We start from the raw sequence: 22,328 nt of genomic DNA, 5'->3' as shown, positions 1-22,328 counted from the left end.
TTTTGAGGATAGGAGGAGAAAAAGATTGAAATTTTCTTTCATTTTTGAAGAGAAAAAATGAAAAACAATGCACCTATAATACCGTTGACCGGAAGACACAATTATGATGGAAGAAGTTAAAAATCAAGGTTCTGGACTTCTCGATGACCTTGGAGTATGATAGCTCAAGAGCTTTTTGCGTTCTCACAATTTTTAATTTCCGGTCATCAATTTTTGCATAAATTGACAAAAGAGAAAAGTTGTCTACATGTAATGTTCAAACAATTTTAGCTGAGAATAGAACTGACGTGAAAAATTACTCATCAACATTTAATAGTTCTATTTACTACTTCATTATTCAAATGGATAAAACTATATTTCAAAATTCACAAAGCACAATACTGATTTCTCAAGCCCTAATTAATATTTTTCAGTGACCAGAAAAAAATTTAGAAAGGATGTGGATCACTTCACTTTTTGAGAAAACGAGTTACAAAACTTAGAATAAACAAACAGCAAAGAGGTAAGGTACTTAGGTAAAGGGTAAAACTTGAAAAAAAATTCATTAATTATAGGACATAAAATAATTCTTTTTAAGGCACCTTTATTGTGTACACTTAATTTGGTAATCAGAGTTAATTACAGATTCTAGAGCTGATCCATGGTATTCACGTAATCTGTTGCGTGCTCCTACCCACTGCCAAAGAACATAATGACCTTTTTGTAAGGAATCAGTTGACTTAATAATCAACTCTTTAAACATTCCGTGTACTTTTTTTGATAATTTTTCATTCAGTTGAAGATCTTCTGGAAATTCAAAAAATAGATCACCTGCTTTGACAGACCACAGAATGTTCAACAGTTTCTGGGTCATAACACCTGCATAGTCAATGTACCCTCCTTGAATTAGAATCTCGTAGAGCTCTTCTGAATATGAACCATTTAAGCTCAAACTACTGAAAAACAATGGATGAATGCGTCCGACAAGCTCTGCGATGCGTTGCACTTCTCTCAATGATTCATAATGGCATTCACCAGCAAACAATTTTACAATTGTCAATAGCTTTTGTTCTTGCTCATTCACAACAATCCCTGTGGGCAATTGGGTGTGACCATCTATGTCATTGATATGTACTAACAAGTTATTTTCAAGATTTTCGCAACATTTAGACTTGATACGAGAAGCTTCTCGACCTGACAACAATAAGGCCTCACTCTTATCTGAGGACCGATGAATTAATACTACATCAACAGGGCGCAAATAATTATCGATAGTATCATTTTGCTCACATTTGACACTTTGAATATAATTGACTGTCATGTAGATGTCTTTATGCCATACAATGTCTTCAATACGGGAGGGAGACTGTACAAAGTTTGAGACAGCACTGAGAGGCATGATGATCGCTAGATCCAGAGCTTCCTTGAGAAAATTTTCCTTAAAAATTAACTGCACATCCCATCGTTTCTCCTGATATGCGCATCGATATTCCCTTTTAATTAAAACTTGCCGCTCCTGTACAATCTCTACCTCATTCTCTTTCTCTTCATCACCATCCAACGAATGATGTATTAGACCCTGTTGGAGATAAATTGTCATTTCATCACAAATAGCAAATAACTGTTCTTTAAATGCATTCTTTGTACAACGATTAAACACTTTTTCATAAAATGGTGTATCAATCAAGTTTTTGTTACGAAACTCAAGCTCCATCTCCTGCCAAAATGATCTAAAACGCCCAGCAACTAGCCAGCCTAGTCGGTCAGCTAAATCTTCGGATTGTGGGGAGAGAGCATAAAATTCTTCCAACTGAAACAATTCTTTATCTTGACAACATTGTACCAAAGTACTGAGGTGTGCAGGAGCCTCCTTCAACCAAACCTCGGCTCTTTTCAAAAACTCGAAGTTAATTTTCCTCACTGCGACATGGAACAAATCCTCATTGATGTGATCGATTGTGTTCTTTGTTACCCATTTGATTACTTCAAGGCTATTAATTCTTGATGGATCGATGTTATTATCTCGAGCGATAGCAAAGCTTACTGCCTGTGTTCCCCATAATGTAACACACTGTTTTTGAGCCAGTTGCCTTAGCCGCATGGCGGCTTGCATCAGTTTATCCTTCAACATTCCCATGCCAATTGTTAAAATGGCATGACAATGTAAAGGAAGTTGTATATCTGTACCTCGGGTATGGATATCATCCAAATAAGCAAACAAGAACTTTTTGTCCAAGTAACAATCCTGCAGTGCAGCTGTTTTTCCATCTCTGGTGCCAACAATTAAATTATTACCTTCATCACTAAAATATAAAATGCCGACAAACGTTTCAGGTAGGTGAATGAGTAAAAAATTGGCAACATCGCTATTTGTTAGTCCTGTAATTAAAGCTCCTGCATCAATCAACGCATGGCAGTGCCTATTTTCTGTAACAAATTGACACAGTTCTCTCAACAATGCTTTGGAGTCGTCAGTTTTCAAGGTGTGATAATGACTGTTCCGATCTTGGGTTAGAACTGATAATAATTTACCATTGGTGCCTACTTGAGAGGTGGAGCAAAGAGATTTAACTTGAAATGGCATAGTTATCTTTCTGTCGTCAGTGCCTGAAAAACCCAATGCTGCATTGTAGCCGACAAGAGAATGGGCGTTGGCACTGATTTTGTGGCGATACTGCATGGCCTCTTCCAATAAGACAAACTGATTTAGGTAAAAGAATATGGCAAGGTAGTTTCTAGATAAATATTGATGCATTTGTGCCAAACATAGCTCATCTGCCAGATCTACATGCTGAAGCGAAGTTAGTACCAATGGTGGAAAATGGTCTGTCCGAGTTCTAATCCAAGCTTCACCAGCCTGAGTCCAAGTGTTGAGCTGCATGTCGCCAACTGGGGTACTAAAATTACTCTTTAGACTGAGCAAAGTTTCCTTGAGTTCCTTCTGAGTGAGACCTTTGTACAAGTAACAAATTATTGTGAATCCAAGCATAACATCTGGATGTGAGAACTCCGAACGAGGCGAAGGCGTATCTTTTCCCAAAAAGGGAATTGCGATAAGTTTGGTTGTTTCACCCTCAGCGTTTAAATTTAAACCAAATTGAACTCTATACTTAGCATTGAATACATGAAATAAAATACCATGGGACAGCCAACCTTTGGCGATTAGGATTTTATCTTTAAGTGCACCTTTATCAGCAAGAAAAGCTACAACTTCCTTTTCTGCATTCAATGGAAGTTGTCCAGCTGTGTATTGTCTCAGGGTCAGGGAGCTAATTCCTACTTCAGCCAAATGACTATCTGCACTAGTTTGATATTTCCTGAGTGAAAGTAGATTTTCATGGAAAAATTTTTCTAGGAGTAGAGGTTTAATTTTATTATCAAAATAGGATTCACTGAGCAACTGAATAAAAGGAACGCCTCCTCCTTCGCTATATCCAGGATTAATTGCTGTGAAACCATGGACTTTTCCAGCATCAATGACTTCTCTTACATCATCATCACAAAAAATAGCTTTGATGAAAAACTGTGGGATTTCCCAACGAAACTCTCCTCCAGAGAAAGCACAGCGGTCCCCTACCGTATAATTCAATTCAGTATTATTTTTTAGAATTTCGTCTGATTCGTCCAGTAAATCTATACATGCAAATGCATGCAATTCACTGAGTTGCGCGAGGGTTTCACTGGTGCTAGCATGAGCAAATGTTGAATTGTACAATAATTCGCGATATGCAGCTCTTAAACAACTCCATTCTCTGAATGATGTATCACTAATAACTTTTTTGTAATGAGCAAAGTCCATACGAGCTTGTCCTCGGGGTGGTGGACGGAGAATTGTATTAGTATCTGAGTCTTCAGAGTCTATGTAACCATCTTGCTGCAAACAAGCTTTAAGGCACTCATCTTGTCTCAACAACATCTCTTGAACTTCTAACTCAGTCAAGTCTTTGTAAAAATCATTATTAAGCTCAGCTCTTTGTCTGTAGGTCTTCCAGCTAAAGGTGTTTGTGGCGTCCATTTGTTGTTGACTTTCAAGCAATAATTCTCTCTCTTTCAACTGCAAGCACAGGCGATGTTCTGGGGTCACTAGTAATATATGCTTGTTGCTTTGGCATGTTCTCAGCATTTCTGATATTAGAGCTATATGCTCTGATGGAATTTCTGTCTGACGATCAAACGGTAACGTATAAATATGTTTCCGGATCAATCCTGAAAAACGTTGTCGCAAAAATTCTTTCATCGTGATTAATAGGGCAGATAGTACATTGATGCGCAGAATGTGATTGCCATTAGCTAGGTTGTAGCTCAGCAGAGGCAAAATAACTGATGACTTGCCCTCACCCATATTAAGTTGATACATGGCTTTTCCTCTTTGATTTAACATTGCAGTAATTAGTTCTTGCTGATTATTTCGGACAATTATTTCATTTTCGTATTGAAATAGAATCCAATGGGGATATTGAAACGATGCTGGGTCAATATCTTCTTGTAGACTCCTCACCAAACTCTGCATCACTGAGAATTGTTCTGCATCATTATCGGTTTCTTTGTATTGTTCTATGAGGTTAAGCACTCTAATTACTTTTGCCGAATTTATTTCGTGAATTAAATAATTGAGTAACTCTTTGATTAGATGATCTTTTTTTGATAGACAATCAGGATTGTACCATCCCACCTTATGAGGCTCAATTAATAAAGTCAAAATGTCGCGTTTATTATAGTAAATTGCTCGCCCACTGTACCAACGCAGTGCAAAATAGTCATTTGACTCGCTGTTTGATTTCTGTTCGAACTGCGTTGCTATGAAATCCCAAAGTTGTTCTGTTTGTTTACGGATTTCGCCGAGTTTTGTTTGAAGCAAAATTTCTAGTTCCTTCATGGACTGGGGGCTAAGCCAAGAGTAAAAGAACTGTTTTTCATTTTGATATGCAAGCCAACTGTCTTTCAATTCACTGTAGAATTTGTGTTGATAACCATTCTTTGGTTCTTCTAGTTGTGATTCAAACAGGAAGGTACTGCTTCCACATTGTAACGAATCAACAGCAAAAAATTGGTTCAAATCGACCAGAGGCTCCTGGAGAGTAGCCAAATTTTCTAGACTAACTTGTTCTGGGGTAAAAGTCAAAGAATTTTCTATTCTGGCCTCAAAAGGGACCTTAATAGTTTCTGAAATGAATTCAGCTACAGGCCAACCCATATGAGATGAATGTTTAATATTATCACAAAGATTCAGAACATGATAGAAAAAATAGTACATACTATCATTGTATGCTGATTTCAAGTAGATTTGCCTTACTATTTGTTGCTTACTAGGGTAATCAAAAGTCATGTGACGTTCATATTTTAATTGGAAATCATCGGTATTTTGAGGAAGACAGTTGGGTACTAGTTCTTCATCTAAATCATAGCACTTGAGGTAGCGCCAAATCCTTTCATTTTCTGCTTTATATTTATCCTCTTTTTGTTTTTCTATCTCAATATCCATTTCATTTGCATCATACGCTCTCTTCCTATGATAGAGGGGAAAGGAGCCAATCACATCATCTTTAAGTACTTCCCGTCGCTTCAAGTTCACAGACAGATTACTTGTGTGAAACCAGCGAGGAGACTCTGGGAAATTTGCTGGATGTTCAGCAACAAGAAGAAGAGAACGAGCTAGCATCATTTTCATTTCACTCGGGACTTCTGTTTGAGTCATCACTACATAATGCAACAAATAGCAGTACTTGGGAAGGCTTAGCAGAGAATTTTTAGCTAAATCATACAGGGTGATGTAATCTTTTACATGAAATCGACCACTTAGTATGTTATCTATGTCAGAAGATACATTTTTGGTCCAATTATATTTTTCTGTGTCATAGGAGAACTTGAAAAATTCAAGATTCTTTTGAAAAATATGTTCAAAATTAGTTCTTTGAAGATTGTCTTTTGAGAAAAACTGTCCGTAGAACGAGTTGAAAGGTTTTGTTTTCTGCAGAGGTGGGAGCGTTTTAGACTGTAGTTCAAAATTCACTTCATTGTAGACTTTTAATAAACATAAGACATCAGGGAATTCTTGTTGAATGCTAAGTGAATTGCTTGTTTGAGGGAGGCATTGATTCATGACATCTTGCTCCTCGTCTAAACTAAGTTGTATGCGTGAAAAAATAGTTGGCTTATTTTGTAAATAAGTTAAGAACAAACGAGGAAGCGTTTTGGATAGCTTTGTTAATAACTGATGACTTCTTTCTTTATTTGACTTAGCATTTTCATCAGTGTACAAAAACTCTAAGCGTAGACTGCTAATCAGCAAAGAAACAACTTTTAAATATATTGCTAGGCTATGACTGTGAAATCCTCGAATGTCTTCCACTTTAACTTTCAGAAACTGTTCAATAATGCTTAATTCAATTTCATTATAAGGTTGATCTTTCCAGCAAAGTTCCAAGTTTTCTCTTGCCAAGTGAAACGTATTACAATTGGATATGTCATAACTATCAAAAGACGCTGAGCGATAAAAAATTAAGGCCAGATAGAGTTGAGCTTGGATACGGTGGCCTTTCAGCATGTCTAATTTAAAATCATAATCGTAGACGAAATAAGGCGGTAGTAGAGCCAAATCAGTATCAATAGTTAAACTTTTGTCGTAAAACGGACCTTTTAGTTTTATTAGGCGATGTGGAATTATAACTTTGACAGACCATGCTGAGCTGCGTTCTTTTTTCTCTATAACCAAATAGTTTGAAAAACCTGGCAAGGTATTCAAGAGTTGTGATTCAGCGATGATGTAGCCGTGTATTTGCTTGGAGTAAAATTTACCTTCCTTGAACTCAAAATGTAAACCTAATCGAGGTAGATTTAAAGATTCAGTAAGGACAAACGCATCATTCGGGGATGGCTGAACAATTACTTCTATCCAATCAGCAGACTCGATTCGTTCGAGCCACGTCTTAAAGAAACACACTTCTACTTGATTCCAAGGGACAACGAATCCACCATGCAGTAAAGAGAGCAAAGTGTTCTTTTGCAGGTCCCATTCATAAACAACTTTCCTATTTTGATCTTTAATCAGTATCAGTGTGGAGCTTTTCAACCAATGTCTTAATTTGCCTGCTTTATTTGGTAACTCATAAAGAGCTTGGGGGTATTTATTTTGACAGGATATTTCATCAGCAGGTATATAACGTTGAAAGCCATCTTCAATCCATTCTTCTATGAACAATGTATTCCGAACTAGTGTCAATCGTGTTCGGGGCTCATGATCAACAGAACAGTAACATGGCACAGTTTCGGAATTAACTTGACATTTTTCAGGAATGACGGCGAAATTCACTACACCCAAATATTCCCTGAAGATTTTGTGCTCTGTAATACTGCTAGGTAGTCCCATGAGTGGCTGATTTTGAAAGTAAATGCAACCATGTAACGGTTTAATTGTATAATCACCACACCTGAAAAGCCAATTGCTCTCAGTCTCTTGCCACTGACTTTCCTGATTCCACTGTGGAATGACGCTTGACATTATATCGTTCAGAATATCCGGTTTCTCTCGTAATTGATGAGCAACTTGCGAGTGCCATTCAAAACTTGCTGCATGTAAGCGCAGTCTCCAACTGCTGTCCAGATGGACTCCTTTAACTTTATATTTCTGGATCATCAGAAATGCTTTTAATAAAGTAGCCAGCTCTGTTTCTAATAACTGCGGTTTTGCTTGTGCGCTGATGATTAAATATGCGTTGAGATGAAGTAAGCTAGTTCCACTTAAGTGTGCAGGAGGCTCTGTTAAAATTCTTTTGAGTAAGTAGAATATATCAAGAATTCCTTCGATGAGGGCATTTTTGTACGTGGATGGATAAAAAGTTAGAAGCCCCAAAGTCACTATAAGTATGTCACCCAACGCATAATGCTGAGTTAGGCGATATTCCATTACCCGTGCTTTTTCTATGAATAGCAAGCCCAATGAATGAATTAATTCTGGCTTGTGGGAGGCGGTCCATGTCAGCCAAGAACAGGGTTTCTCATCAATTTTCTTGGTAATGCTAATTTCAAATAGGGTTTGCTTTATTAAGACGCCTTCTTGTATACTACTAAAATTGAGCTGATTTTCCTTGAGTCCAATATACAAACGTTCCAACTTCAGATGTGGTTCACTCTGCAAAAACCCTAGCTGTAAAAATCGATTGCAGTCCATTGTGTCTGGTTTAATACATAAGTTGGCTATGAAATCATTTTCATGCAAGTGAAGACAAATTTCCTTTGCATTTTCGTCTCGGGGTTTTTCATAATGACTGATAAAACGTTGATAGGGGTCTGCATAATATCCATTCGATTTATATCTATAACTGGTTAGCTTGCTTATGTCAGCCTTGGTACTGACATTTTTTTTATTTATTTTGAAGTAGACAAAGAGACTGCTACCAAACCTCCTGGAATTCCATTCAGGTGAGAAAGAACTAGAATCTCCGGTAAAAAAATTAAACCCAGTCAGGGCTACTTTGGCACTGTGAGCTACTATCGGTAATAGTATGTACAAATCTGGTAAATAGTCCTTAGAGCAAGTGTATGTAAGCTCTATCCATTTCTTATGGGGCAAGTCCTGGTACCTGTACTTATCATCGTCCTTCTCGTATGCTTCATTAAAACGTTTTAAAGAATTTGTATCAGTTTGGAGCAAATTATAGGCTAGTTCCTCTTCAAGATCCATATCTTCACTTTTAACATCAGCAGAAAAAGACATGTAGCAATCAGGTTTTATGTTACGGAATTTGTTGCATGAGAAGAGTGTGCCTTTCTTGAAACAACGGCGTCGGTGGAAAAAGCTTTGAACAGAAAATAGTGTGCTGAGCCATCGAGAATCTTCAACCACAAGATATGGAATTATAGTTGATAATGTTAGAGAATCACTGCAAGCGGTACTAAAGTTATACTCTGCTAGAAGAGGCCCTATACGTGCATGGCGAAGGTTCAATGCGGCAACACTTGCATACATGAAAAATTGAATGATCACATTTTTTGCATATGAATGTGGTTCATAGGTCACATCTTTCAGAAAGCAGTGTACTAAACGAGCTTGACAAACATAGTATAACTCCGCAAGATATTTCAGACATGACGCTAGATAACCATCATTTTTGGAAAAGGATGCAAATCGTGATGCTTCTAAAATATCAGTGTTAGCGAGGAAGTCTATGAAGAATGATTCAATGCTGGAACACAATAGTACAGTCGAGTCAAAGTCTTCAGCATACTTCAATTGGTCAACAAAATTTCTTTGAAACTTTCTGAGGTAATCAATTATGTCATCGTCCGTTTTTGGTTTGACAAAATTGGGGTGAGCTTGCACACTGTCCACGAGAGAAATACGAGAGGAGGAAGGGAGCTCGGGTAAGCGAAGAGAAGGAAAGGTGACTATTGCAGGAAAATTGAGAGAACGACCAACTTTATATTCAGAGGCAAGTTCCTGTTGCTGTTGACTGCAGCGATAATCAATTGCTGCTTTTACAGCTTGAATAAGGTGAAAAGCATACTCTTTTTGTTTCTCATTCCCGAATTCGAGAGCCTGCTGTGCAATTCTCGGACACATTTCTTGCAAAAGGAAATGACACTGTTCAATATTTTTGCTAGTTTGGTCTTGAAAAGCAGTTAGTACTTTTTCCATCAAGAAAATTTTGAAGCTTGTTATTACTTCTTGGTAAATTGGTTGATAAACATCACCAATAAAGTACCGTAGTAAATACCGGAATGACTGATCGACAACTTGCCAAATCTGGCTTGGTGATGAATGGGAATGAGTAACAAAACCATCATCTGGCTCTGACTGAAAAACGGTCTTGCCATTTAAATGGGGCAGCAGCCATTCATACAACATAAGTTCTTGGTAGCTGCTACATGGGCGAATGCTCTTTAAAGTTAATAATAAGTGTACCCATTCCTCAGTGATGTTATTGATATCAACGTCTGAGATCTTTAAGAAAGCATTACTTCTCACATCGATCAGATCATGACAACTTTGGTGATACTGACCGCCAGGATTGACTTGAATCCAATCAATGCAACAACCTTTTTTCTGCAAAATAGCTAGATTAACATTTTCATGACCATCTAAGTGCTCAGCTGAAATTAGTCCATTTGGAATAATAGTACAAAAATCGAAAGTTTTAATTCTTGATAAAATTCGCTGCACTAATATTTCTTCTTTTAAATCATAATCATTATTATTTATTGACAGTTGTTCTCGAATTTCATATATAAAGGTAAGATCTTCAGACCATAATTTTAGCAAATTCAGTACAGATTGTAACTGAGTTGACTCAATGAATGACTCAGAAAACCTAACAAATTCAGTTTCTAAATGAAAACTTAATAAATCTACCAAAATTTTCTCACGATGATCTGGAGGTTCCTTGCTGGATGGGGTTTCAAAATTGTCTTCATAAGCTTCTGGCGTTGTTCGCGGGGCATTGGAGTGATTCAGATAAGACCCTCCGAAGACGAGCCAAACAGCAGGCAAACAAGCATCCAAATCTTCATACCCCATTGCTGGGAAACAGACATCAGAAACTGCGCACTCCATTGCTGGTAAACCAATGTCAGAATCTTGATATTCCATACTTGCTGGTCAATTAAAGTCCTGGGACAAAAATAGAAAATATAAATAAATGATAGCTGACAAGCCCTGTGGTGTCGTATTTGTAGATGACCTATTAGGATGTCATCTTTTATTTCAGAAAATCATTACCTAGATTCAAGAAATTAAATACTGTTCATGGTCTGCGATATAAAAAGTGGCAGCTGAGGAAGGGAGAAGGCTGAGTTAGTGAGTGGCTTGGGGTATTTTTAAGGGTTGAAATGCTGATATATTGCCACGTTTAGAGAAAATAAGTCAGTCTCGCCAAGGACAGAATGACTTAAATACAAAGCAATTAATAGAAGCTAGTTGAATCTTGTGGATAAGGGGGAGGGGGGCGGCGGAAAAATTTCAAAGATACATTGGATTGAACAAAACTGCCTTAGAGAGGGGTCATATTTCTAATGCAATGGGAGAGGGGACTGCCCCATCTTTAAGGAGAAAACGTAGTCACATAAGTGGAGAGCCAGTTTTTAAGTTTATTTAAAGACATTTCACTAATAATAAAAAATTAAAGGATATTCCGAGATCAATCCAAAGGCCAGTCCTTGTGCAATACTGTGCATCCTACTAGGATCAACTTCCCTGCCCTACCCTTACTCGGTCACAGCCAGCAAGACATAAATTGGTTTCTCCCATAAGAAGTGTGTATGAAAGTGTTATTCTAGATAATTGACTCTGTGGAATCTAACTCTTGAAGTTCCAAAGCCATCACTGGCCATAGTCAATCAGTTAGGGCAGGGGGGAGGGGGAGAGAATTCATAGCCTTGAGCGTCAGGCTCTTTGTTCTACTTTAGAATACATGTGATCAAAATTTAAGGTGAGGATATTCATTGAAAAAATTAAAAAATGAAACCTTATAATAGGCTATGCTTATCTTAATGTCCTCCTCCCCCTTGAAGCTAGGGCAAGACATTCCTCCACAAACGTTTTGTGGCTAGAAAGACATAGAATCTCAGTAAAAATATAATATTAATAGATATCAACCCTGAGAAATTCAAATTTCATTGCTTGATGCCCCTCCCTTCGCCCTTCCTACCCAAGTACCCACTGCTACTTCCAAATCTTCATCCTGTCACCATGGTTCTGGCAATATTTTTGTGGGAACTCTTGATTTTCAGGGTCATGAAATCTCTCTCTCCCCCCTCCCACTTTCCGAGGGAGGTCAAGATGCTCTGAGACCATAAGCATTTGGATCCCATAAGGTCCAATACCGAGGCTACCACCTTTAACCAGAGGCATTGAGTCAATTTTACAAGCATATGGTAAAATAACGAGTTATAAGAGGTGGATCCAGCATTTGGCTTTCCTTTATTAAACCTGTGTTGAATAATCGATTCTTGCCGAAGCACTTAGCCCTTCCGAGAGTTGAAACATTTCAGTAGGTTTAATTGGAGAAAATGCAATGATGCCAATTTGCTGAATCGGCCAATGCGAGTTATGGAGAGGGGCGTCCCCTTTCTTTGAAGGGTTGCAAAAACTCATGGGACAGGGTGATTCGAACTGCTTAGTATGCATTGCTGAAATTCAGTGTAGTTAGTTTAGTTTCATGACATCGTCACAAATTGCCCATTTTCAGGGACAAGACTCCACTCCAAGGAAGGTCAGGGGGCCTTCAAGACCAGAAAATTGGGATTTTTTGGGATCTATAACCTGGGGCCCCACTTTATCCCCAGACTGTGCCTAATCGTCAATTTTACGACCAAGTCGAAGAGGAGGCAACATTCCGCTTCCTAAAGGACCTAATTTTTGCTTGGAATGGACAGACTTTTGACTTTGAGATGGCAACTTTGGTTAAGAAAATGTAAACTAACTTTCAGAGTTTGATGAGTAAAATTGCAAATTCTTTTGGAAGACTCTGAAGGGTCACAGTTCTTGATCATCTGTCGAGGGCAACTGTAGGAGCCCATGAAATCCAGAATCCATGGAGTTGAAATCTCTTGCATCTTGAGTGGAAAAAAGAACACAAAAGATAAATTAAACACTGACAATTCGAGAGATCGGTAAAGACAAGACATATTTTTGGAAATAACGGGGAACTAAATAGATTAGAGGTCTAAATTTGTGAGAAGAAATCTGAACAAAAAAAGCTACGAAAATGGGAGCAATGAGCATCCATTCGTCCAGAAAAAGGAAAATTTTGATCATTGATCGGTCATCGACATTCGAAAGCCTCTTACCGTAACAGGCACTAAATCTTGAGAAATCAGAAAAAATGACAACGTCATGCAAAATTACAGTTAGTCAGACCACGAGAATGTTCAAAAAATAAAATAATAACTGTCTATGTCGACGTCGAGTCCTCAAATGGTCAAATGGGACGAGAATCTTGGGCCGTGAGACAATTAAAAAAAAAAAATGATCCACTTTCTTCTTTGCATATTCCTCAGAAGAATTGGGGCAAATCAGGCATGTTCCGAAAAATCGAACATTTTGCCTTAAAATTGGTTGCGACTGGTCGGGAAAAGAAAGAAGATACGCCCCCTCACGATTATCCGCGAGATAGAATCTTGGCCCGGAAAGTTTTGGTTGATTATCACGTACCTACAACCGCGCGATTGCGACCGAATGAAGAAATGCCCTAAAAATTGTTTTTCTCCCCCCATTATGGGAAATCCTGATTTTTCCTGAATTTTAACTGTTAAATCCTGATATTATATTTTTTCCAAATCCTGATTTTGTGCGGAGAAAAAATTCACGAAAGGCGAATGTAACTTGACAAAAAATAGCTCGATAAAAAAATCCGATCAGACGGCCGACTTTTCACAAATCCTGATTTCATTTTCCTGATCCGATTTTCCCTCAAATTCTGATGAAATCGGCATTATTTTGATTGATCTCAAATCCTGATAGAATCGGGAAAATCGGAAAAATCCTGATGCTCCACACCCTGTTCAACGCATAAAAAAATATACAAATAAGATTTAACAAAATATTGATAAGCGCTTCGTGCTGCCTTTTACGCTAAAATATGGCGCGTTGCAACAATTGGCGGAGGCCTGGGGCAATTTGCACCCCGGTTTCACGATGTTTTGTGCACCCATGGATGTCTCTGCTTTCACTTTGAGAAAGTTCAAAACACGCTATGAACTTCAGATACGATGGAACTGATCGATCGAAAGGAAAGGAAACCGCGGGGCAGTAACGTAACCGCAGGGAAGTGTTGGTTGACTTTCACCAACAATTTTTTTTTTTTTTGGTGCATTCATAAATTCCTCTGCTTTCACTCTAACCCGGAAAATAATTTCCCGATCGCAATTTTTCCAAAGAAATGTCCTGATAATCCTTTCCTCATCGGATTTCTATTTAGAAACGACGGGAGTTCCTGTTGTCCGAATGGGATTTTGATTGTCGTACATACGAGAATCCCATCGGAACAACATGAATTCCTGTTTTTTCGGGTAGAAATCTGACTGGGACATTATTAACAGTAACTTTTTTCCGTGAAGAGAATTCGAAATGCACTATTAACATAAGGGACGGTACGACTGGTTGAAAAAAGAAAGAAAATCATGTATGCCCCGTTGCCCCCTCGTACTTGGGTTACACGGCGGAGTGACGGCGCGACCCGATAAGTTTAGGTTGAATTCTCCTTGTATTTTTTTGCATGTATAAATTCCTTTGCTTTGAGTCCAAGAAAGATCAAAACGCGCTATGTATTTGGAGACGATGCCTCTGGTTGTAATAAAGAGACAAAAAATCTTGCCCCGCTATCGGTTGACCGAAGAGCAGCAGTTACTTTTTTATACGATGTTTTTTTGCATATACAAATGCCTGCCCCTTCATATGCTTTCACTCCAAGGCAGGGGTGCAGAATCTTCCAAGCTTCCACATTTACACGCGCCCGCAAGTCGGCTTTCCTCATTTTTCTCATCAGTTTTCCACAAAATTCCCCACCAACCTTAAAAAAGATGACGTTTTTCTTCTGTTTTCCTTTGATTTTCGACTTACGGCCCCTCAAAATTTTCCATCCTTCCACATTTTTGGGGCTTTTCCTCATTTTCACGCGCCCGCCCGGGCGCATGATCGGGCATTTCCTGCACCCCTGCTGATTCTAGGAGGTTTAAAGCAGGCTATCAAATTTCGAGACAATGCTCTTGATTTTCTGATGTGGTATAGGGAGAGAAGAAGAGAATATATGAATCACTAAATACAAAAAGGGCACATGTACAGAAAACCAAATTGTTCAGGGGACACAAAAAACTGTTTATTTCGTGGTAGATATTTTTTAAACATAACGACTTTCCAAAAAATATCTACCACGAAATAAACAGTTTTTTGTGTCTCCTGAACAATTTGGTTTTCAGGACATGTGCCCTTTTTGTATTTAGTGATTCATATGGAGCACTAAGTACTGCCATGCCGTGCGAAGGAAAAACGCCGCATGAACATTCGAGTTTGCCAACACGAGTTGCCAAAACCCCGCACCTTCCTTATGGGAAATCCCCCCCAGTCAAACGCGATGCCGCTTGGATATGTTGCTCAGCTCGTCATTCTGATCAAAAGCTCTAATGGGCCCAAAGAGATCCCATGTGCGGTTTTCGAGATATTCGCTGTTTTATGTGCGTAAACGGAGGTTTCGCGCGCTCCCGCCGGAAGCCATACCAGTGTGCGGCGCCGCTCGTGCCCTTCCCTTCCAGTCCTCTCCGACCCCTCTCCGCTGCCCCGCCACCCATACCTTGGCTCCTCAACCGCTCCAACTCCGACGCTCACGAGGCTGCGCCCATTATTACCGGACCGCGCCCGCACGCCGTCTTCTTACGCGGCCTCTCCTTCGGCCATGTCGCCTCTTTTTCTCATCGACCCTTCCTGCAAGTCTTGAAAAACCTTTAAGAAGTCCACCAGAAGATGCAGCTGGAAGACCATTGTAAGAAAATCCCTGACGAACTTTCGAAGGTGACTCAAAAGTACACTGAAAAAAAGTTCTGTTGTCACAAATCTGAATTTCTGGTTGTATTTCGCAACCAGATTTTCTGGTCGATTTAACCAGAATTACAGTTGACTCAACAGAATTTGGTAGGGTGAACCAGACGTCTGGTTGAGTCAACTGTAATTCTGGTTGAATCAACCGGAAAATCTGGTTGCGAATACAACCAGAAATTCTGGTTTGTGACAACAGAACTTTTTTTCAGTGTAATTGCCCCCGGGGTCGGCCTCTTCCTTTCGATTGGCGCCAGTGGCGTGGCGTGCTTTGCGATATATCGATTGTCCTGCTATTTAAACCTATGGTAAAGAATCGATTTTTAAGGTGTTCGCTGCGAACACCCTGATTATCGATCCTTTTCCATAGGTTTAAATGGTACAACAATCGATATATCGCAAAGCACGCCACGCCACTGATTGGCGCGTGCTGCAAGTTGAAACGCCTCATACTATGACCATCTATGCCTACGTGGACCTCTCTTCTCCATAATTTTAGGTGATAGTGAACCTCTATTATTGCAGTTCGGCGAAGTTGCATTTTGTCCGGAAACAACTCAGAGACAACCCTAAGTTTTCAATGAACCCCAGCCGATGGTATGCTTTCTCGCAATGCCGGCTTTTCGCGTGTTCCCCTCCCTAGCCGTGGAGGAGGAGTGTTTTACACGGGTTAGTGTCTGTGCTTCGCATGGCGCGTTCCCCTCGAGCCCCTCTTCCTCATTTTAAAGAAGTAACCCAACAATTTACTGAGACTTTGGCACCTAGCGATCAGTAGCATGGGCAATGGTAGGCAGTTTGATGTCCAGCCCTCCTCTCCCTTAAGAACCACGAAAGCATCGTTTCACCACGGAGAAGCCTGGACCTCCCAGCACCGACTGTTCGGGCCGCCCGATTCGCTGAAAAAAAAACTACGAATAGTCCGCTGATATAGTTGCGGGATCTCAAAATCGAAAGCTGCAGAAAAGTGCGGAAGTATATACTTAGGTAACCCTTTTAAACACGGAAAAGTAACAAGCCAACTGACTTTGCGATTGTGTTGAACTACTAGGATTCTCCTTGCCTTTTGTCCTTTGTCTTTGGGAGTTCGCTCGCGTCCGAGTCCTGGGAGACGCCAGTGAGCTACCCCTACGGGCGCCTGCGTATATTCTCCTTCTGAGGCTGGGGAATCTTGGCTGGGGGATTCCTGACGATTAGGATTCACTAACTACTAACTGACGTACAAACTTACCGAAAATGATCACTAGGCAGGCCAAAAAAAGTCGAAGCTAAGGCACACTTGGCCTCAAATTGGGCATCGTCAGCCGACTGATTCCCCTCAACCTCCTCCACGTGATAAAAAAAAAAAAAAAAAAAAAAAAAAAAAAAAAAAAACCTCAACATCATCTTCCAACAGAAGTTACTGTCACTGCTTCCGAGTGAGAAAAATGAAGAAAAAAAGAAAGGAAAAGGGGGGAAAAATAAAAAAAAGCTTGTTTCATTTAGCGATCTCTTAGGCATTCCGACTCTTCTCCATATACTTTCGCATGGATTATCATTTGTTTTTCCTCTCTTTCCTTTTCTCTCTCTTTGTATTATTTGTGACATTGGCATCATCATGTTTAGTAAAAATGGACTTCTTAAAGGTTTTTCAAGACTTGCAGGAAGGGTCGATGAGAAAAAGAGGCGACATGGCCGAAGGAGAGGCCGCGTAAGAAGACGGCGTGCGGGCGCGGTCCGGTAATAATGGGCGCAGCCTCGTGAGCGTCGGAGTTGGAGCGGTTGAGGAGCCAAGGTATGGGTGGCGGGGCAGCGGAGAGGGGTCGGAGAGGACTGGAAGGGAAGGGCACGAGCGGCGCCGCACACTGGTATGGCTTCCGGCGGGAGCGCGCGAAACCTCCGTTTACGCACATAAAACAGCGAATATCTCGAAAACCGCACATGGGATCTCTTTGGGCCCATTAGAGCTTTTGATCAGAATGACGAGCTGAGCAACATATCCAAGCGGCATCGCGTTTGACTGGGGGGGATTTCCCATAAGGAAGGTGCGGGGTTCTTTCCTTCGACAAAATGTTTATTTTTGAGGAAAGTTATGAATATTTTTCCGATAAATTTTCAAGAACTGCAGGTAAAATTGCGAACGAAATTATCTGAAAAATTGGAAGAAAAAGAATTACAAATTTTCCCGAAAATTCGTGATTTACCGAAGGAAATTTGGCAACACTAAAGGCTCATACGGCGTTCTTCCTTGGCACGACAGACTAGGCGAATGAGGTCATCAACGATCTGCTCACAATCAGATAACTTCATAAGAGGGTGCGCCTCATGCCTGAAATTCTTCCCCAGGAAAACCTTTTGAAAATGGCCCCATGAAGGACTCCCTAAAAATATGTCTGAAGAATCTATTTAAAAAACCCTGAAAAGCGCCTGCAAATGCTAGAAAAAAAACTTGAGAAACGACATAACTCTTCTTCAGGAAAAAGCGACGGGAGAACTAACTCAAACTCAACGACCCAGAAACAGAGGCTGAGTGCCCGGGGTGGAGCAGTTACGTTTTTCTTCAGCAAGAGCTATTTTCCATTATCTAATTCCCGGACCATGTAGCAGAAAAAGACGGTGAAAGTATTGAAAGCTCTATTGCTGCCTTGACTCATGGAGGCGACTAGCACCTCGTCTGCACCTTGGAGACGGCTCAAGTAGGTAACAGATGAATTCAGATTCAAGTGCATGTTACCATCAGGAGCTACGTGCAAGGTGGTATGAAACGAAAGAAACTTATAACAGCTTAGTTTCCGTGAAATATTTCATGAAATACAAGGCTGTGCAATTTTTGGAAAATAAGAAACACTCATTTCAGGGGCGGAATATGCAACCCCCACTAAAAAAAAATTGGCCTCCGGCCAATTTTATGCGCGGCGCTTCGCGCCGCGTACCGGCGCTACGCGCCGGCATTTGGGGGGCTTCGCCCCCCCCATCCGCTTAGCGGATTGGTGCGGGGACCGCACGGGACTTTCTCGCTCGAGCCGGCGCTTCGCGCCGGCATAGACACTTTTACTGGAATATTTAGAAAAATACTGCCAATTTTACAAAATCATAAAGTTTGATTGGAATTTTGATCACAGGATAATAGTTATGAAATTTTTATTCAAACCACCGAACTTTATTGTAAATGTCTTCGCGATATGTGATGAATTCATATATTCGGCCTCGACTTGTTGATTTTATGAGGCATCTTCAATTAAATATGTAATTGATTAACAAAGTCTCCTGTCAAAGATGGCGATCCGTAAAAATCTTAGCTTTTCTACGATTCATTAGGATCCATTAGATTCATTGACATCATACTTCAGATACGATTTTATATTATAATCTCTCCTTAAGCACGGTCAAAAGCCATCAAATATCTACTTGAATGGGTAGAATGACTATTCGATGTTCAAATAGTCTTAAATCTAAACGGTTTTCGCTTAGCATCTCCCAAATTTTAAATTTGGCGGGCGAATCTACCTGCTGGAAGGTTCACCACACGCCCGCCAGGAGCGCCATCTCCTTACCGCGTATCCCTGTAATTCAAAGCGAAAACAATAGAGAGCGCTGAGAGCGCCATCTCCTTCAACCAAACCCAAAGACCAAACCTCGGGTTCTAACAATTTATAACCTCCTTCATTAAGTAACAAGCATTAAATCAGTCATATTTGTGCCGTATTATTATATTATATTTGTGCTTAGTACCTCGTAAAAAGGAACCGCGAAAGATGGAATCTGCCGGGATTCTAAATTCATTAACAACAAACATATTAGTATTTAATAAAGATGTAAGTGTCAGTTCTTGCGTCAGCTTGATGACTAATAGTAACTATATATTGTAAGTACTTACCTACCTAATTAGTTGTCTAATTTTGCTTGGTGTATACCTACGGAGTAATTTTGGAAATAGTATATGATGCATTATATAATGCATTTGAATTCCTAGGTTTCACCTGACTCAAAGCGTTTGCTGCTATTATCTAGAAGCGTTCCGACTCATTTATCAGAGAATTGAGCGTTTCCTATCGGCCCCTCTGCAATTATGAGATTAGTCCAAGAATCCTTTAGGAACTTAAATTAATGACTCAGATGGTGCTTTTGAGCCAACTTTCAAAGAATTAAAGGCATTTTTTCAAAATCTACAGTCCATGAGCTCTCCGTGTGACCGAAGTGCTCTCCTCGCTATATGACGCGTAACCCTTCAATTTTTAGTTTAGTCTAAAGACCTCATAGGAACTTACATTATTGAACCAGGTGGTGCTCTTATGCCAACTTTCGAAGAAATGAAAGGCATTTTTTTTCAAATTTACAGTCTTTGAAAATGAGTTGTTTGTGTGATGTCGCGGAGCAAAGTGCCCTACTTTTGGGCCTCGTAATCCCTTGAATTTTGAGATTAGTCCAAAGATCTTTTAGGAACTTAAATTAATGACCCAGGTGATGTGCTTGATGCCCACTTTTAAAGAATTAAAGGCATTTTTCAAAATTTACGGTCCCTCAAAATGAGCTTTCCGTGTGATTTTGCTGAAAATGGACCTTTAACCCAATTTGACCCTAGCCCCCCCAAATTTTAGCGTACCCCAAAATCGTTGGACGTGCATAAGGAGACCATAAATATGGTGTTCTGTGAGAATTTTGAATGAAATCGAACAGATAGATTCTGAGATATCGCTGTAGACAGATTTGGGGGACGCCGGACGGACGGACACACATTTTTTCAAGTATGGTTATTTTGACTCCTGGGACCTTAAAACGTCTAGAAATGATGAAATTTCAACTTTTTTTTTTTTTTTTTTCTTGGAGGATGACAATACTTCCTCTCTACCCTAGGGGAGCGAGAAAGTAAAAATCAAACAACACACACAATCTTTTATCTGACACTGGATCTGTACTTTCTTGCTATTGCATGGGGAATTTGAGAGATGACAGCGAGTAAAACAAGGCCACTAAATGATTGCGGCAGCGTTATGATAATTATTTATCGCGTAAGCTGATAATCCACGATTTACGATCGATCTTTCATGTATGTCTGAAATTTCATGAAGTATTTCACGATGTTACTTTTCATGAAACTTAGCCATTCTGGCTGAATGCCGATTCGTATAAGTATGTTACCAAACTGATCATATCAAATTAATTTCGATTAAAATTGTGAAAAACTCAGAAAGAAAAAAGTCAAGCGTCATGCAAAACGGGGTCGGTGAGTAGTAATGACCAATAAGATATGATAGACGCTCCGCAGCCCGTGACAAGACATACAATTGAAAACCAATTTAAAAAGCGGGTAACAAGGCTAAAACTCCACGAATAAAATCAAAACGTTTCGGCTGAAAACTCAGCCTTCCTCAGTTGTGTAAATAAAAAGAAAATGGTAAAAAACTAAAATAGTAGGTACCTGGCTGTACCTTTCAAAGCGAGAATGTTATGTTTCATAACAACATTCTCGCTTTGAAATGTACAGCTAGGTACTATTTTAGATTTCTACCATTTTCTTTTTATTTACACAACTGAGGAAGGCTGAGTTTTCAGCCGAGAGGTTTTGGTTTTATTCGTAGAGTTTTAGCTTTGTTACGCGCTTTTTAAATTGTTTTTATTGACAAGTAATCCTGTCTTGTTGCCGTCTACCTTTGACTTGGACCTTGGCGCCGTACGGTGTGCGTCTACCTCGTGCGTTGCGAAGGCTGAACGCCTTCACTTTATCCGGTAGGCAACACGGACATCCTAAGAACACGAATAGTTGCATCCAGGGGCTTATCATCGACGGCATTTCGCATACGGTTACGAATTGGTGATCTTTCATCCTTTTAGTAGTTGCCTTGGCTCTTCTCCACAACGATGATGAAAACAGCAATATATGGCAATTGCATAGGTGTGCAAGCAAGTGAAACAGGAAAACTTACGCACTTGTAACAGGGTTATGAAGTACTTCTATCGTTTAAACGAAATGCAATGTATTTCTCAAAAGTGAATCTGCACCAGAAACTAACAATAATGAAGATATCCAACAGATATTGCTAAATTACTGGTACCACTCTAAATTTTTGACAACAAACGGATCAAATCAGCTTAGAGGTACACTTAAGCTGCTCCCTTCAAATGTCTATTTTGTAAGTCCTAAAATACAGCTCAAAGTGTGCAAGTACACGCGAAAATTTATAATTCAGAAAGTGTAACTCCCTGAAAATTCCCTGATTTCCATAAAAAATTATTAAATGTTAGAAAAATCACAATTTTAGGGAAATTTGAAGAGAGATGAATCAAATTAAAAGAAGAATGCATCGGCTCATACTTTGTCTACTGTACATACTGCAAACTAACTCTAAAAGGAGAGGCTTCAGAATTACGTAAGCTAAGAAATTCATCGACAAGTTACATGTTTGAACGCGAGAAATTTGTCATGTCCCTGGAGAACAAATTCTCAGGACATAAAAAAAGATAAGCTGCGCCTTGAAGATGGTTTTAGATTAACTACCGGCTCTGCTTAGTGCTGAACTACTTCGGGCCCAGATTGTGATGAATGGATACATGAAGGAAAATCAAATTACCGAAAGTGATTGCTATGATCACTACATTCAAGTCCTCCTTGATGGCAACTCATACTTCAACACAAATTCCACAGATTAGACCAGAATCAGCCCAACTGAATTATATGTTCCCTCGTTTCCTTTGGGGTTCAAATTTTTGTATGAAAAATATGCAATATGATGCCTCTCAAAGATCTGCATGAGGTGGCAGTAGAACTTTTCAGCAGCCACTAAGCAAAGATTTCTGTCCCTTGAAAGTCTGATTACCGAGGTTACTTACTATTAGCAAGGAACTCGACGAA

At 39.6% G+C, this 22,328-nt stretch overlaps 1 protein-coding gene across 2 annotated transcripts in view; it reads right to left on the bottom strand.

The window, feature by feature from the left end:
- Nucleotides 1–79: 79 nt before the first annotated feature.
- LOC109042446 (uncharacterized) overlaps nt 80–22,328 on the bottom strand; it is a 34,983-nt gene continuing 12,734 nt past the window's right edge. For both annotated transcript variants that reach the window (XM_072301645.1, XM_019059184.2), the window contains exons 2-3: nt 12,397–12,528; nt 80–10,585 (exon numbers count right to left, since the gene is read on the bottom strand). In XM_072301645.1, the coding sequence (XP_072157746.1) occupies nt 584–10,564 (9,981 nt within the window). In that variant the 5' untranslated portion in view covers nt 10,565–10,585; nt 12,397–12,528 and the 3' untranslated portion in view covers nt 80–583. The remainder of the gene's footprint in view (nt 10,586–12,396; nt 12,529–22,328) is intronic.

Source organism: Bemisia tabaci, chromosome 6 (genome assembly GCF_918797505.1).
Source record: "Bemisia tabaci chromosome 6, PGI_BMITA_v3".
NCBI classification, from domain to species: domain Eukaryota; kingdom Metazoa; phylum Arthropoda; class Insecta; order Hemiptera; family Aleyrodidae; genus Bemisia; species Bemisia tabaci.
Note: the sequence above shows the minus strand (reverse complement) of the source record. Positions and strands in the feature narration are given on the sequence as shown.